Source organism: Anopheles marshallii, chromosome 2, assembly GCF_943734725.1.
Source record: "Anopheles marshallii chromosome 2, idAnoMarsDA_429_01, whole genome shotgun sequence".
In the NCBI taxonomy this organism is placed as follows: Eukaryota; Metazoa; Arthropoda; class Insecta; order Diptera; family Culicidae; genus Anopheles; species Anopheles marshallii.
Window position 1 is genome coordinate 45,727,006 of NC_071326.1, and position 16,525 is coordinate 45,743,530.

Here is a 16,525-nt window from a genome sequence, read left to right on the forward strand (position 1 = left end):
ATTCGGCGGTATGATTGGAAAGATTGGGGATTTTTTGTGTTATATTCACTACTTAATTAGAAAACAGTATAAATAATGAGAAAGAAGCTTTCCATTCCATCGCAACAGCTCTGGCAACTTCTTCTAATATACACACGTACAGAATAAGCGATAAAAAGAAGGTTTTTTTTTGTTGTCGTCAGTCAACCATACTTACAGTTCCCATTCATTCGCTTGCTTAACCATATTGCCGGGAAGTTCATGTGATATTGCATTAAGTTTTATGGTCGTAATCAAAAAAACAACAACACCAACTATGTTTCGGAAGTGTACAAAAACCAAACCCAGAAAACCGCTAGTCATCGTTCTTCATTAACGCGGGCATCGCTTTGATTGTTTAGTTCCATTTCCAATGGTACGAACACATGTCCCTTATGTAGGACAAGTGGAACTACGCGAGAAACATCTACATGCAGGGTTTTGGACAAAACAAAAAATAAAAAAACACCGAATCAATTTTTCGTGCCAAATTGTCGACCACAATTTGTTATCTCTATATCAGCGATACAAAATTGTCATCGGGCGAATCAATCAAAACCATGTCCTTCTTCTGATGAGTTCATTAATTACGCGGTGGAAAATGTTTTGATTCGATTCAAGTTCGAGTGTGCATCGATACGAAATAAAAGTAAAACCAATTTCTGATCAGCCTCCAGCCTTTCGGGAGGTTTGTTTGAGTGTTTGTATTTTTTTTTTAAATTCTCATTATTGATTATTTGTTACACCAAATCAGCACGAAGCTGGTGGCGTTGGCACCATTCCGGATTAGAGTTGCTGGTACCGGTGCAGTGTTTGACCATTGGGTTTTAACAATGGTTATAACCCCCACGGAGCCCTCTGACTCAAGCATCTCATGCTTGCCCGTTAAATGCTACAGATGCTAACGCTAGTTAAAATCAGTTCCTCAGAGAAAAGAAAAGATAACGATAATACTATGCCGTAATAATACATACAGAGCGCACAAAGCGTCCACAGTCGCTGCGTGGCCACGACACCATAGGCGAATTGTCATAAAGGTGACGGGTTTTGTGTGATGATTGGTATGGTTTTGTGTGTTGCTTGCTTTTAAATATGCCCATTTGAATTCAGCTCAGCACGGGAAGGGAAGGGCACGGCTGCTACTACCATTACGGTGGATTCGCGCAAACCTTGATACGCGGGAGCCGTGTACGCAGTTGAAGGGGCTGTGCGACTTCCATTGCCTAGGAGGATGGCTTGGTGGGTTCCCTGTTTGGCAACGTTTTACATACTGCTTTCACACCGCACTAGTAACGCGACCATCGTTCTCTCCCCAGTAGCTGCCGCGCTAGTGTTCCGGTACGAGCTCCCGTGCCGACTTCAGGCTGAAGATGCGATGATGCCGCTGGTATTGTTTCTTCTTGCGAAACTCGCTGTCCGTACCGTGCAGTCCGTCCCACCAGCCAAATAATCCGTAACACTGATTGAACCTGCGTACCGCGATTGCGACGTGTTAATTGTCCAAATGTTTGCAAAATATCAACGGTAAGGTGAAAATAAAACAACAGCACAAATGGCGAACCCCCACCAAAATGGCGACACATGATCACCGTTGATGAGTTTATGAGGTCGGAAAACAGTAAAAAGAACAAAACAAAAGCACAAAAGGAAAAAGAAAGAAAGAAAAAAAACATAAACGATAATTAGAAAGTGATTTACACGAACAGAGGTTAGTGTATACGGTAGTAGTCTATCTATCGGTGATCTTTGATCTAAAGCGTATGCGTGTTGCGTGTGTGTTGCACGATGGCCGATAAACGTTGGTTAGCGTTCAACCGCATATTGTGACTGTTGGGAGAGTTGTGTGAAGATGTAAAAGGTTCATCAAAATCGAATCGTCTTATAGCAGGTATAGTCGTAAGGTACGTCCGAATAGCTTCTGTTAGCTAGGTTTTGGTGGATCCACCGGTATAACATCCCATGTGCTAAGCTCGGACTAAGGGACAGCTTAACCGATTACGTTGTGCAACGTAAATGCCGCTGGCTGCAGCGCGACGTTTTCCAAATCGCAGCATCCGCCAGCACTGACCTTCCGATGGATGTTTTCTTCGGCATAACCCTTGTGGAGGTTAACCGGTCCGTGCGGTGAGCCGCTGCGGAAGGTGGACCATTGCCAAGCTTTGTGTTCGCGCCCCGTCGCTAGTCGGAGGGCTCAAAACTTAAAAACAGGCAACATGATCGTTAGAAATTGAAATGCATGCAACGGTTGGCTAGCGGTGGCAACCCGGTGAGACAAGCTGTAAATCGTCCCTCTGATACCACATTTGTACGGGGCGATCGATAGGCATGACAAAGCCCACCGAAAACGTTGACGTGACCGTTGGCATTATTTCGGGGGCACGCCACACTGGTGGAACTATGGCGAATGTGTATGGTTTGTGTTTTTTTTCTTGCATTGAAAAATAAAAGAAATCATCTCATAGATGTGTCACAGGTTGGGTTGTTCAAGGTTGCAACGATCGACAGCGATCTTCGGAAGAAGCGTTAACAAGGGCAGATACCTAGCGGGTTATTCATCCAAAACGAGTGGAAATAATAATTGTGACAAATATGAAAACATTTAGCTACATCAAGAGCGCTGATTGAGACTGTTCGAGCATAGCAGGTTCGAATATCCGCTACGCGTGTGGTACAGAAAGGAAACGTACAGCACCATTATTCCTTTCATTGCAAGCTCTACAGACGACACATTTTAGGCTAAAGTCGATACACATTTTAGGCTAAAGTCGGAGAGCTTTACCTTCCGTACGCTTCAGAGACAGTAACAAACTGGAATGATGATTTGATAGAGAAGAAAATTGATGTCTTCTCCAGCCTAGACAAACCAACAACGAGTTACTAACGGGAGAAAGAAATAGGCAAATCAAACGGACACGGATAACCTTGAGCGATTGTATCGGTTTGGGAACTGGTTGCTAACACGGTTCTGGTTTCCGCTTTAATTTTTTGCAACTCTATAAAATTCTCTTGCAGTGCGAATTCGACGTTTATGCTAATCGCGCCAAAGTGGTCAATACCACAAAGCCAAAGGCGGAAGAAGTCTTGATGTTTGGGAGTAGACAAAATCAAGTTTTTGCTAGATGTTCGAAATTGTTGCCTAATTTCGAATTCAATTCTCGCACTAGCATACATTTGCTAACACAAAGCGTACCCAAGAATAGGAAGCGATCATGCGTTATGGTTTCCAATGGCACAGCGATGAAAGCGAAAGGATTGATACAGTAAACTGTGGGAAAATGACGATTGGGTTCCAATCAATCAATTGCACAACTAAATTTCAAGCATTTTTCGTTTTAGATGATTATGTTTATAAGTCGCACAAAGACGAGATGCCATTTTAAGCTGTCGTATATGGTTGATTTTTCACTCGTCCCACTCTCAAGGTCAATCGGGAATGCTTTCGGAAAAAAATTAAACACTTCGTTCACCGCCATCCATAGCTGGATGTTGCAAAATCTCTAAACATTCCCGACCATTGGTTGATCACGGTGCCTAACGCGTTGTAAAAAAGTTACGGCACCGTGCTTCAAGGTAAGGTCTGCTCAAACGGGACCATTCACTTTCGATCCAGCCGTACCAGTTTCCGGCGGTACCAGGTAAGCTGGTGTGAAATGTTGACCTCACAAAACGAAACCCCAACACGAAAACCACGGAGAGCCACCGAACTGGCCGGGTCCTTCCACTGTCACTCAGAGTCGGTGTCGACTTACTTGAGATGGTGGTAATCGTGCATTTCGGAGCTGCCAAGCACCGGTAGATGGTACCCCGAATGGTCGACCAGCGTATCCATCATGACGAACGTAAACCAGATGAGGATCGTGAACACGTGAGAGGTCATAAGGGCGGGACCGACGTACACCGGAAGCAGATCGCTGATGATGAACTCGAACGGATGCGCGTACATGGCTGCCCAGGCCACCGGGGCGGACCACTCGTGATGCTTCTTATGAATGCGCTTGTAGAAGAAGCTCGAGTGTAGCAACCGGTGGCTGTAGTAGAACGATATCTCCCAGGACAAAATGCACACCATAACGTCCCGTACAATGATGTACAGCGATGGTAGCAGGCGCGGATCCGGAATGCTGTGGGCAATCAGTTTGCCCACCTGAAACGACAGGTAGGATGTCGGCAGACCGTACACGAGCTGGTTGTACGCGACCGTTTTCACGAGATTTTTCAGCTTGGACCATTCGAGCGGCTCATTTACGCCGGGTTGATTTTTAAACTTGCGCATAAAGCGTGGCTTATTGGTTACATCCATCAGCACGAACAGACCACCGACGATCCAGAAGAAAATGTAGGTGTACGAGGTCAGGAGGTAGAAATACAGCGTTTCGATATCATCACCTTAGTGTTGAAGGGTAAAGGGCGCGTAAAGAAAGAAGGGAAAACATTACAAGACACTCTTCCGACCGATCACTGTTTGCCACCGAGTAACTATCACAGATGACTCCAGGCACGTTCGTCCCCGCACTAGCCGAAACCGTCAGAAACGAACGTCACATAGCGGCACTTGTGACAGAAGGGCTGGTTTTGAGCCAAACCTATCGTACCAATAATATCCAAAAACCCGTTCCACTTTTGTTCGATCCAGGTACCACTCGGTGTTATAAACTCGTCCACCGGGAGGTGCGTTACGTTGGCTGCTAGATCTAGTATCGTTTCCATGGTGGTAACTGTCACCGAGTAGCAAGAGACACACTAGCGATCCTTATGCACTAAGAGGCGGTGCGCTGTTGTTGGCGTCTTTCGCTCAACTGAAGCCTTCCGGCACAGTACCAGCGAATTGGAGTCGAAGTCACCAAGGCGTTAATTGACTAGTGAGGCAGCGGCACGGTAAGTGGTGGTACGCGCGACCCATCTACTGCTTACGTGCGTGCGTGTGGTCAACGAACGTGCTTGATTGTTTGGTAGCGATCGCCGATCTGGTTCGTGGATCGTTCGGCTTTTCGGGATGTTCTGTCGTGTCCGGTGAGCAGGTGAGCCGCTTCTTCTGCTCACCGTGCGCCGAGGCAGCACGCGTTCAAATTTAAATCTGTTTGAACCATTGCTAGGTTCGCAGCTCACCGATTTTAACCGTTGCAAGGTTGGGTCAGACACCCTCGGCTCGGAAGTACGAATTAGATCGGTACATAGATGGCCTCACTCGTTTTAAATTCATTCGCAAATCCTTGATCATCACCGTCGAACGTAGGTGAGGTGAAAATAACTGTTGTTTTGCAGACGGCTCCTTTCAAAAAATTTCAAAATATATTTGAACAACCCTGGCTAAGAGAGCGCGAAGTACGCTTTCGGAACCGGCAGACGAAGACGCCATTAGATAATCTCTGTGAAGATAGTGCACGCTGTGGCGATAGTGCGAATCAGCTATGAATCGTTACCGAATGCGTTCGAGCGTTATTTTTTGCGATAGGTCAAGATAAAAATGATGGTCAGGTTTTGTTTTTTTAATTCCTAAATAAAGCAATCTTGTGTAAGACACACAGCTCATTTCCGAAGTAGTTAACGGAGCATCACGATCACCCCGCGGACGTTCGATTAGATGTCGGGGAATGCTTAATGGATACATTTGTTAGCAGTCTGGTAGGCGGTTTCAAGATGGCAACACGCGCCAAAGTTTGCAATTTGCAGTTCGGTACGAATACGCATAACGTATTTCAGGAAGATTGAGCTCACAATTACTGCAAGAAGGTTGTTATTATTTTTTCCAAACTCCAAATGTGTTCAGATTACATCAAATCAAAGAATTAAAAGCTTCCAAAACGTTGGATTGGGCACTGACTTTTTAAAAAATGTTTGAAATATGGGAATCGGTAGAAATCTAACGTAGCTAGACGGTTCCAAATACATTTTTTCTATGGCTCCTCAGGAAACATTCTACACCATCGATTGTTTTTAAAAATTAGAATGGGATGAATTAAAAACTCCTTTTAAGTCCCGATTGCTTCTCAAGTTTATATAAAAAAAACTTAACTTTTGGGCTCGAACAACTCAAATGGAAACAAAATTAAATGCTTACGATATGAGTTTGCGCTAGCCCGAGCTGCTCGGAAACCTTACCGATCGGAACAGCCTTCGCGATAGCATTTTTACTACTTCGATCGAAAAATCGTAAAAACACATCAATCTTCCATACATTTTGGTTGCTATAGCTTTTTATTCCCCTGCTATTTAGCTCCGGTGAAAAAGGAAATGTTTCACTGCAATATTTCATGAAGTATTTCAAAACTATTATGATTCAACGATCGTGGTAGCTTTCCGATTGGTTACAGAATTACCAATTATGAAATTATATCATATTTTCCAAGATCTTTTTTAAATATTTTGTTTGACTGGACTTGATTTCATGGTTTCTTTATTTTGAAGTTTCATGGAAAATATTTAGCAACTTCTAGGACTTTCAATTTAAATTCCTCGTTCTGTTTAATCGTGTTAACGTAGTCCACATGGACAGCGAAGTCCAAATTGAGGTGTAGTGGCGCTGATGCATCCCCCAGAATGGTCGGGTTAATGGATTGGAGGATTGGAATGGATTTGGCGAACTATTAGTAAGTAAGAATAGGCGTGGTTCAGTTTAAGTTTGATTCAGTTATTAATAAGTGAATAAGTTATAAGATAGCTTATGCTCTTTTTTGTTCATCCGGTTTGGCAAGCAAAAAAGTGAGCAAATTGGGATTGAAATTATTAAAATTTCTTTTTTGCGCCAAATATCCCAAGATTATAAATGAGTTTCAAACAGCCAAAATATGATATTTGGTAGAACAAATTGGTTTGGTTTGGTAGTAAATATGTGCTAACAATTATGTAGTACATTACATTGGAAGATGTCCACCAGACCAAAAATTCTAATTATGCGAATTAAACAAAAATATTTAGAAGCCATTTATATAATTACTTACTATCGAAAAAAAATTAAAAAATAAAATCAACATTTATACATTTATTGATCTCGTGTGGGAAAAAAAAGGTTCTAGGTCTATGATGTGGGAATAGATATCATACTATTGGTGAAAACTTTAGAGCAGGCTGCAGAGTACACGAGCTTCAAGGTCTAACAGGTAATAATTGTTCAGAAGTTTTTTTTAGTTATTTTAGTATGGCTGAAGTAATCGAATGCTCATGTTATAAATTCCATATTTCTCTTAATGTTACTTAAAGACTCGTTTTGTACTGCAATTCAAAAATTTCGATGATATACACATTTCGATGATACATCTGCCAATTTTTCATGTTTCCATATCTTACAAGGAATTCAATAATTTCTTCGGTTGCTTCATTCCAGTGGTTCCATTCATTCTAACTCAGTCATTCTTTTTCATTCTCATTCTTTTTCTAACTCAGTTATATTTGAAGGAATAGGATTCCAAAACCTATTCGCGAGCGAAATTTGTTTAAAAAAAGTTATATGAAGCTCGGTGCGTAACTTTGTTAAACCTCAAGCTCATGGATTGGGAGAAATTATTTCTATTCTACTCCATGAAACCGTGGAACTTGTAGTGCATCGAAACGTTTATCTTCAGATTGTGGATAAAAAAAGATGAACGAATGATTTCATTCCAGTGCATATTGGAACACACAATTTTCATTTAATTTCACTTCCGGTTTCCGGGATCACGAACGTACAGGCCGGGTCTCGAACAAATCGCAACCGACATTCAATACATCGGGTTGCCCACTAAACCATTAAAAGCAACTAAAAAGCAACAAAAATCAGTTGAATTGTTTTGAAATAGCTTACCTCACATTTATCAATTTCAGCCCCACGGACGTTGTACAAACGAGCAAACTTGTAGAATTCCAGTAAGCATTCCTCAATTTATTCAATCGACAGTCGAGTTTCGAGTTTCCACCTGTCCGACCAACCGATTGGTTGCACAACTCCCATCAAATATATTCCTCAAAGTATTCCAAAGTACCTTTGGCATTTGGTTGCTTTACAGTAGTTGTTGCCCAATTGCAGACACTCGTATCTTATGACTAGCTAAAAACACGCAAAAGATAAACCCGTCTAGAAACCAAATTGTTGGAAAACGTATTACAACTACTGTGTTATAGTTGATTGTTTTAAATTGAACATATGAGTGGGTGGCTATTTTTTTTTATAATTCATATTGTTATTTATTTACTGTTATCTAATTGCACTATCTTTTTCCAGAATCGTATTATATACGTGCAGGGTCTTGTATTAACGTATGATTTTTTTTCAAATGAATTCTTTCACAAATTACAAAGCGCTATAAACGGACGCAATAAAATTCATACATCGATAACACACTAATTGGAGATAAAGCTGATCGATATGTAGCCTGCATCATCCGTTCACGGTTACCCACGATGTGGGTGAGCCATGGCGCTAAGCTAAACCGTACCCATTCTATTTTTAATGACTCAAACCATAGCGTTTATCATAAGGAAGCTCGGTTAGGCATGATTTGAATTTGATTAATCTCCCGACGAGCTTAGCTAGAAACAAAGCCTAGCACCGTCTTCGTATGTGTACGTGATGGCTGGGACGTTTGCGTTCAAAAACACTTTCATAATGGCCCAATGCAGCGGACCAACGCTTCGTGGTGCATTTTTATCTCAACGTCGTATTTATATTACTTCTTTTCAAATGTCGGACCAATTGTCCGTTGGAAAACAAGACAGCGTTTCATGGTGACTTAGAGATTCAGTGTCACCGCTAGATTTAACCCACGATTGGCCGACTTTACACAAAGTTGGCCCAGCAGGGGAAAGGTGAATTGTTGTTTTAGGCTCTGCGTATATCACTAGCTCTCCAGTTGACCTTAGGTATTAAGGTGATCATTGTTTTAAATCTACACGCCAGCCGCTGCATAACTTTTTGCCGGCAGGGGAGGGGTTTGGCGTAGTGAAAACTGCGCATATCTATTCACTGCACAAATGTAAAACGTCCTAGTTGGTCAAGGTTTGCGCACCGGAAGATCACTGTTAGTAGTATGTTATTTTGGCAGTTCACATTAACACGACCACGTTTGTCAACAGTCCGAGAGTAGCTGTTCGGAATTCGTGGATAAATTAGGTGCTTCAAAGGGGGTTTGTCACAACATCTATTAATCTTCTAACCGACGACGGGAAAGCGACAGGTGATTGAACATTCAACCGTTGCTAGGCGCACAATTTGGAAATTTGTGTGTGGTTTTACAAAATCCCTTGCTGGCATGACTATGATGCAATGACCCCAATCAATCAAGAGCTATGGGACACCCTTACTCATGTAGACCAGTGCGTGCATCTACTTTAGAGAGTTAACTCTTTAAAGAGTTGACTGCCGACCGAAGGTTATCCCGTTGTCGCTTACATTCTTGTAACATAACTCCGTTACGTGACGCGAATCAAGATCGCAAGAGGTGTTAATGAGGTTTGTTACTTCCTCGTAAATGCGTGTGACCTTATGCGGACTCGCAATGTGCTATCTGCACAAATATTGACTCGACTCATCGTGGAGATGGCCTGATGGGAGAGAATTACTACTGGCGGAGGGATATAGTGCCTACGGTACGGTGACTAGCAGTATGTTTAGATAAGAGTGAATTGATTAGCACGATTGTCATTTTCGTTCAAAACTGGTTCTGAGAGGAATGTGTGACGAGAATAGTTTGGTAGCTTTTCTTCTCGCAATTTCAACAGTGCATCCATTCGCTGTTGTCGTTTCCGTGTTTGTGTTTTACATAGTGATACATTTCGTTTTAAATAATGAAATCAATCTTACTTCAAAAAACTAACAAATAATAACAAATGAAGCTAACTTCTTTTATGGATAATTTCTTCCGGAACATTTGTAGGATAAAATTATTTCAAAAACATTTGAAGGACCTTCTAAATAAAATTTATACCCAAAAATCCATTCTGGCTTGAGCTAAATTTTCAGAAACAGAGTAAGATGGTATAAATGTGAAAGTTCACTGGGTGTTTCCTTAGTACATCGGTTCCACACGACAGGAACGGTACAAAATCACATCCGGAGCAATTCCTCTGACGCAGGACTTCATCCGGTTTCAGGCAAATCAACTCAAAGAAAGCCAGAAATGGCAAGCTTGGGAGAAAGAAGGATAAGTGACGGTAAAGCTATTACGAGTAGCATCAAAGTGGTTTGTAAATAATATCTAGTTAGAGTTTCAACCATGTCAAAATAATCTAGGCGAACATTATAACCGCGACACAAACCTAAAGTCTAATGTAATTTGCATTAGTCGAAAGGCAGGTAAAGTGTATTCTACCATAACATACAAACATAAACCAACTAAATAGTATTTGAAGAATATTATGTTACTAAAATTTTAAATAGTAGTAGATCGATTTTAGCTAAATTTTAATTAAGAAAAAAACTGGTTTCAAGTAATCTGGTTCTGTATGAGGTATAGCGATTTTTAGAATAAAACACCAAACAAAACAGTAGAACAGATACAACATCCGGCACTAATAATATGCATCATAAATTATGGGTATTTTTTACCCATCGAAATAAGGAATGCTCGATTGAATTTTTCAACATGCCAACATCAATTTTTCAACTGGAGGTCCCTATTTTTTAATACTATTTATCTTCCATTTTCTTGGATCTCATTCTTGTTTGCGTTTGTGTTTTCTTCGATGTGGAAAAAAATATGTGTAGAATGAACTGTTTGCAGATGTTCATTAATCTTTCACTCTTTTAAGAAACCAAAGTTGTATAACTCAACCGGATATCATCGATAATTGTAATTAAAAAGAGAAAAAGTACACAATTGTAACAAAAATGGTTTTTAAATATCACAATAGAAAAATCGAAGGTAAAATAGGTGAAAAGACTATTCGTAATGACACTAGATGCACTCTTTTTAAACTTATCCAGTATTTTCACCATTTGCTTATTGAGTATTTTCTATTTTTCACTGTTTTCACTATTGGCAGTTGACAGAGAATCACTTAGGTGAATGACGAAATTTAAAACGGACATTAAATAGTTAATCATTTATCATCATAACGACTTCTCAATTTGACTGGCTAGCCATGATCAATCAAAGATAAATCTGTCTGAAACGAGACAATTTAACATCGGCTTTTGCGTCATGCACGGGTATTGGACGCTGCAACCAAACAAACAACAAAGCTTATAATTATGATGCGATTAGTACCATCAAGTAAAGTTTGCTAAGAGCAACAAGCGGTTGATTGTGCTAGTTCTTAGTACTGACTAGCATGTGACTAGAATCGAGAGTGAAGTGTGAATTTTTCAATCACCTAACACTGTCCACAAACCACTGTGATGTTGGATCGCGCCACCGAGTTGCAAATATTTGATTCTCACTAATTCCACCGTTGACACATCTTAATCTACACTTCACGGACTGGTAGGCAAAGCAAGGACTCGGTGGCATTCAAATTTACACAAATTCACTGACCGATAGCAGCGCACGAACGGATGTATGGAACGCAACTGGTATCACTTTACCGGCCCTCGGCACTGTTAACACACAAACGTGAAATGATCACCGAAGCACTTAGTTACACTTACTTGAGATGATGGAAGTCGTGCATTTCGGAACTACCGAGCACCGGTAGATGGTACCCGGAGTGATCGACCAGCGTATCCATCATGACAAATGAGAACCACACCACGAATGTCAGCACATGGCTGCTCATGATGGCCGGCCCTATGTACACCGGAAGCAGATCGCTGATGATGAACTCGAACGGATGCGCGTACATGGCTGCCCAGGCCACCGGGGCGGACCACTGGTGATGCTTCTTGTGGACACGTTTGTACAAAAAGCTGGAGTGTAGTAACCGGTGGCTGTAGTAGAAGGTGATCTCCCAGAACACGATACAGAACAACAGGTCACGGCAAATGATGGGTAACGATGGCAGGATGCGCGGGTTCGGTGTTTCAAAGAACACGAGCTTACGCATCATAAACCCGAAGTAGGTCGTCGGGACACCGTACAGGAACTGATTTCGTAGTACCACCTTCACCAAGTGTTTACAGCGATCCCACTCTAACGGCTCGTTGGCACCGGGCTGGTTCTTAAACTTTCGCAGCGACTTTGGCCAGTTGGTAAGATCCATCAGCACGAACAGTCCGCCAACGAGCCAGAAGAAGGAATACGTGTATATCGTCAGGAAACCTACATACAGCGTCACGTTGTCGTCACCTTGAAAGCCAGCGAACGAAAGAGGGAGATGAGAGTTAGAAAGAGCGAAGATGAACCTTTGAAACTGTTGGAAGGTCGATATTTATCAATCGGGTCAACCGTGCCCGGTTGACGATTAGGTAACGGTGTGGATGACGCCACAAGCCCAACCCTACCAATGCGATCGAGAAAACTGTTCCACGTCTGGTTGAACCACAGCACCAGTGGGCCTTCGGTGTGGGTATCTGGAAGCTCGTGGGCACCCGCGAACGACGCGTTGCCGTCCGCGACGGTGGCCATCCACGGTGCGACGAACGACAGGTTCATCTTGGACGCAGGTCTAGGGAGAGCGCTAATCAATCCGTCCTTGCGGGGCTGACTTGTAGCAGAAACGTTACGTTTCGATTCGAATTGACACGTCCAACGCCTAGGACGATCGGCGATTAACTGACTGCGCTCCGTCGATCCGGGGACGATAAAAGGCTTCTAGCCCGTGGGGTGGTTGATCGCAATACAAATCACCGACGATGGAGGGCGTCAGCGGCGGCCCAGTGCTTAAGTGGTTTGCGCGAAAATAATCTTCACTTATTACTCACGTACCAAAAACGTCGTACGCGGTGGACAAACATGACTTACATGGTTGTGTTCTTTTGCAGCATCTTTGCATCTTCTGTGTCCACCGGTTACTCCCACCATCACGGTTCGGAAGTTAACGTTTGGTGTTGGGCAGTGTCGTGCAAGTGACTGCTACTACCATCAGTCAGCACGCTGCCCAGATAAATACGATGATGCCCGAATCGATCCTTGAATCTCCAGTCAGTCGCGCAATATTTGCATACCCAAAATATGGAATATCAATGACTTGGTTCGCTGCAAAACTGGGGGTAGCTGGCCGTTTCGATGGGCATTGGAGATATGTTGTGGTTAAGGACACGGATGCGAGGATGCTGACGGTATTATACATCGAACATCAGCCGTGCTATGTTTATGATATGCAAAAGAAAACGAGAAGAGCTCACCTAAACGCGTCCCATCACTGTTGACTCCAGCCTGTTTGGTAAAACAATATTTACCTCGCCAAATATCGGCGGCACCGGCAATGCGGTTTGACGGTCAAGAAACGGCACAATGCTGATTGTTTTGTGTGTACACGGGTTTGTTGAATGATGGAAAGTTCGTCAGTTTGCTCACGAGTCAGATCACAAGCCGAAGTGACCCCTTGACGTTGGTGTTTGGCTGACCGCTAGACCCTCTTGTTGAGGGTCTGGGAACATGTGTGTACGTTTTTGAGAGAAAATAGTGATCCACCAGCGATAAGCTTGGTCGCTTGATTTGACCGGTTCAACGAAATGTCGTCAATGGTTTTGGGTCGACCCTATCGTGAAGGTCAGCGGGATGAGTAATGGCCAGTTCGGAGTCGTTCCCTCCCGTCGTTGTGCGTCGGTAGTCGCTAAGATCGTTTGTTGACGCAATGCACGTTTACTACTTTAACGAGTAGTTTTATCTTCGGCCATTGCTGCCGGTGCTTGGGAAGGATTGTGGCAAACTGTTTCGTACCGCTGAAAGGTGGCTCTTTTTATTCGTCATTTGAATTGATTTGATGTTTTATCGATTGGTTTGTGGCCGCACTGTTCATTAATTGACCCGAACTTGTCTTGTCCGATTCGCCATCAGGTCGGGCTTCCTACCGCATAAGCTTTTATTTTGCGCGGTTCGGATATTTAAGGGACATGACTGTGAACTTCTTGTCGAAGTTTCTACCATCTTCGATTTATCTTGAAGGCTGGGTCGTGGCGTAGTATTAGCTATTTCGGAGTATGTGTGTTGTGTAATGATTAGTTTGTAACATGGAAACGAATAGGCGAAGAGTAAACCGAATGCCAAGCACCCATACCTCGCAAAAGAGATTGAAATTAATTTAATTAACTGCAATAAGTTGGAAACTATTAGCAGCTTGTTAATTGAAACAATATTACCTGAAATAAGTCGAATGCATTTTTGCAATTCATCATGTTGTGACCGGTTGTTTACAGAACAGATCGATCAGTATGCTCCACACTAAAAGTTAAAAAAAAGGTAACAATCCTATGCTATGTTTGTGTTATTTGTTGTTTTAAACTGAATAGAAAACGCTCGGTTCTCGAGTATGAAGCAGATGAGATGACTTTTCCGCGTGGTCCAGTTTGTCTTGTTGCTAATGAAAATAAACACGTGTCATGGCGAACGGGTTGCACGCTGAACAATTGAGGATAGAATTCACCAGTATGCGTGTTTGATTTATCTTTACATTTTTCACGCGTTTCGTTGTACCCTTTTTATTGCTTAAATCAAATGTGTTTGAATAATTCCATAGGTTGGCTGTTTGAGCGTGATGAGTGTTTTCAGTTTCCGTATAATGTCATAAGAACTTAAATTTACTAACATGCTTGCATTAAAGTAAGGTACAAACTTCTTTTATTTCATCTGTTATAGTTCATGGTTTTTGAATCACCAGCAAAATCATATTCCTAGTAACAGTTACTCAAATAATGATTAGTTGATTCTGTTTTATTGCTGCTATATTATCGTCCAATTCATTTATATTTCTACATGTCATAATCATACCATATAAAATCATATTATCATACAATAAAATTATGTTTAACGTAAAATACTATTGTGGTCCACATCAGGAGCAGTAACACATGCAAATTTCGTGTCAATTAAATTTGCTTTAATAACATTCGCTGAGGTTAAAATGGCACTTGTCAAATTTGCATTTTTTATTTCTCCTTCCAATGCTAACCATTAGTTGGCAAAAACTATCAACGAACTGAAACCAGATTGAGTGTGTTATGCATTAGTAGCCAGTGATAATTATATGCTAGTCATATCAGGCCCTGAGGAAATCTTACTTGTCTTAAACATACTATCTGGGTCATATGTTCTTGATATTGCTTGTTCCATTCATAGCTTAGCACCTTTTGCAGATATTATCAACTTGCCAATCGCTCTCCAGGAAGCACAAGTTATATGTTCATTCATGACTCACTCAATTCCATCGCGTATAACTTATTCAAGCACACTACATCTAGGCCAGTGTATTTGCCGCATACTTTTTTGCCATCTTTCTAATGGGGAATCTGTATTACGTATCATTTTGACGTACATCATTAACACCTTGTCTGGTCTGTAAAGCTGTTCAAAGTAAACATCGTTTGCAATAGCATAACCGTCGTTTGGCGTTGTATATATATGCATCAGCGTGCATTTCAGCGTGACTTGTGTGTATGTGTATGGGAAGAAGTTTTTCGTGTCCTATAGTTTGCAAATATTTCTCCTGAATAGTGCGTTTCCAAATAACGAGTGGCCGGAACTATTGATGGTGCCAAGATATGAGAATATTTTTTCCACCTAACACTAATTTGTAGCCGTTACCTGTTACAAACAGGTTCCTTGTCTTTTGGTCTCAGTCCATCAATTATAATCCTTGAGTTCTGAGCTTTATGTTTGATGCATGCATTTATCATGACAAGAAATGGCGTTTTTCGTGGATTATTGCATCGTGTAAATATTAACTTTTGAGAGATAGTTATTTCATCTTTCAATGACATCACCAGAACAATTTGTCAAATGTCTTAGGTATCATATTTCGGGATCCATCCATTTTTCTCTTTATACTCTTATTTCCCCAATCCTCATGATAGTCTTTATCGTTAATTGTTTTTGTTTAGCTTACCACAGTTTATCGTTAATAAATAGGAAAGGCCGATAGTTTGGCTTAATTTAATGCCTGGGATTTTGAAAAACAAAAAGGGGGAAATGTCATGTAATGTAATTTAAGATTAACAAATGTTTTAAGACTATAAAATATTTTTCTTGGTTAAAAAATGTAAGCTAACGTTGTGAATGGAAACATAGTATCATCATCATAGTATAGAGATAAGCTAGAGTACAGCGATGTAATTATGGTGTTGAGTACCGCCTACAAAATATGCTCCCTTATACTACAAGATCTTCTTGCCCCATTCGTTGAAAAGGTGATTGGAAACTATCAGAGAGGATTTCATTTTCGAAACAGAAAATCAACCTCTGATCAGATCTTCACCATCCGACAGATCTTGGAGAAGATGGCGGAACAGCAACTCCTTCCATAACCTGCTAACGAATCCTAACTTTCGCAGGATTGACGTGCAGATAGAGTGTACGTTCTACAGTTTGAGGTTCATACTCTACTCAAAACACCTGTCGCGACGAACGAAGCTGAGACTATATAGAACTTATATAGTTATATAAGTCATTTACTCCTCTGAGACATGGACTATATCCAAAACTGACGAAACCCTCCTAGCCTC

At 41.5% G+C, this 16,525-nt stretch overlaps 2 protein-coding genes across 2 annotated transcripts; both read right to left on the bottom strand.

Annotated features, from left to right (window-relative positions):
- Positions 1-1,345: 1,345 nt before the first annotated feature.
- Positions 1,346-4,725, bottom strand: LOC128708983 (fatty acid hydroxylase domain-containing protein 2-like). Its single transcript, XM_053803966.1, has 3 exons — positions 4,611-4,725; positions 3,768-4,404; positions 1,346-1,487 (listed from the first exon to the last, which is right to left on the bottom strand). The coding sequence occupies exons 1-3, from the start codon at positions 4,723-4,725 to the stop codon at positions 1,346-1,348; spliced, it is 894 nt and encodes a 297-aa protein (XP_053659941.1).
- A 6,846-nt stretch (positions 4,726-11,571) lies between these two features.
- Positions 11,572-12,518, bottom strand: LOC128718035 (fatty acid hydroxylase domain-containing protein 2-like). Its single transcript, XM_053811709.1, has 2 exons — positions 12,368-12,518; positions 11,572-12,212 (listed from the first exon to the last, which is right to left on the bottom strand). The coding sequence occupies exons 1-2, from the start codon at positions 12,516-12,518 to the stop codon at positions 11,572-11,574; spliced, it is 792 nt and encodes a 263-aa protein (XP_053667684.1).
- Between the last annotated feature and the right edge of the window lie 4,007 nt (positions 12,519-16,525).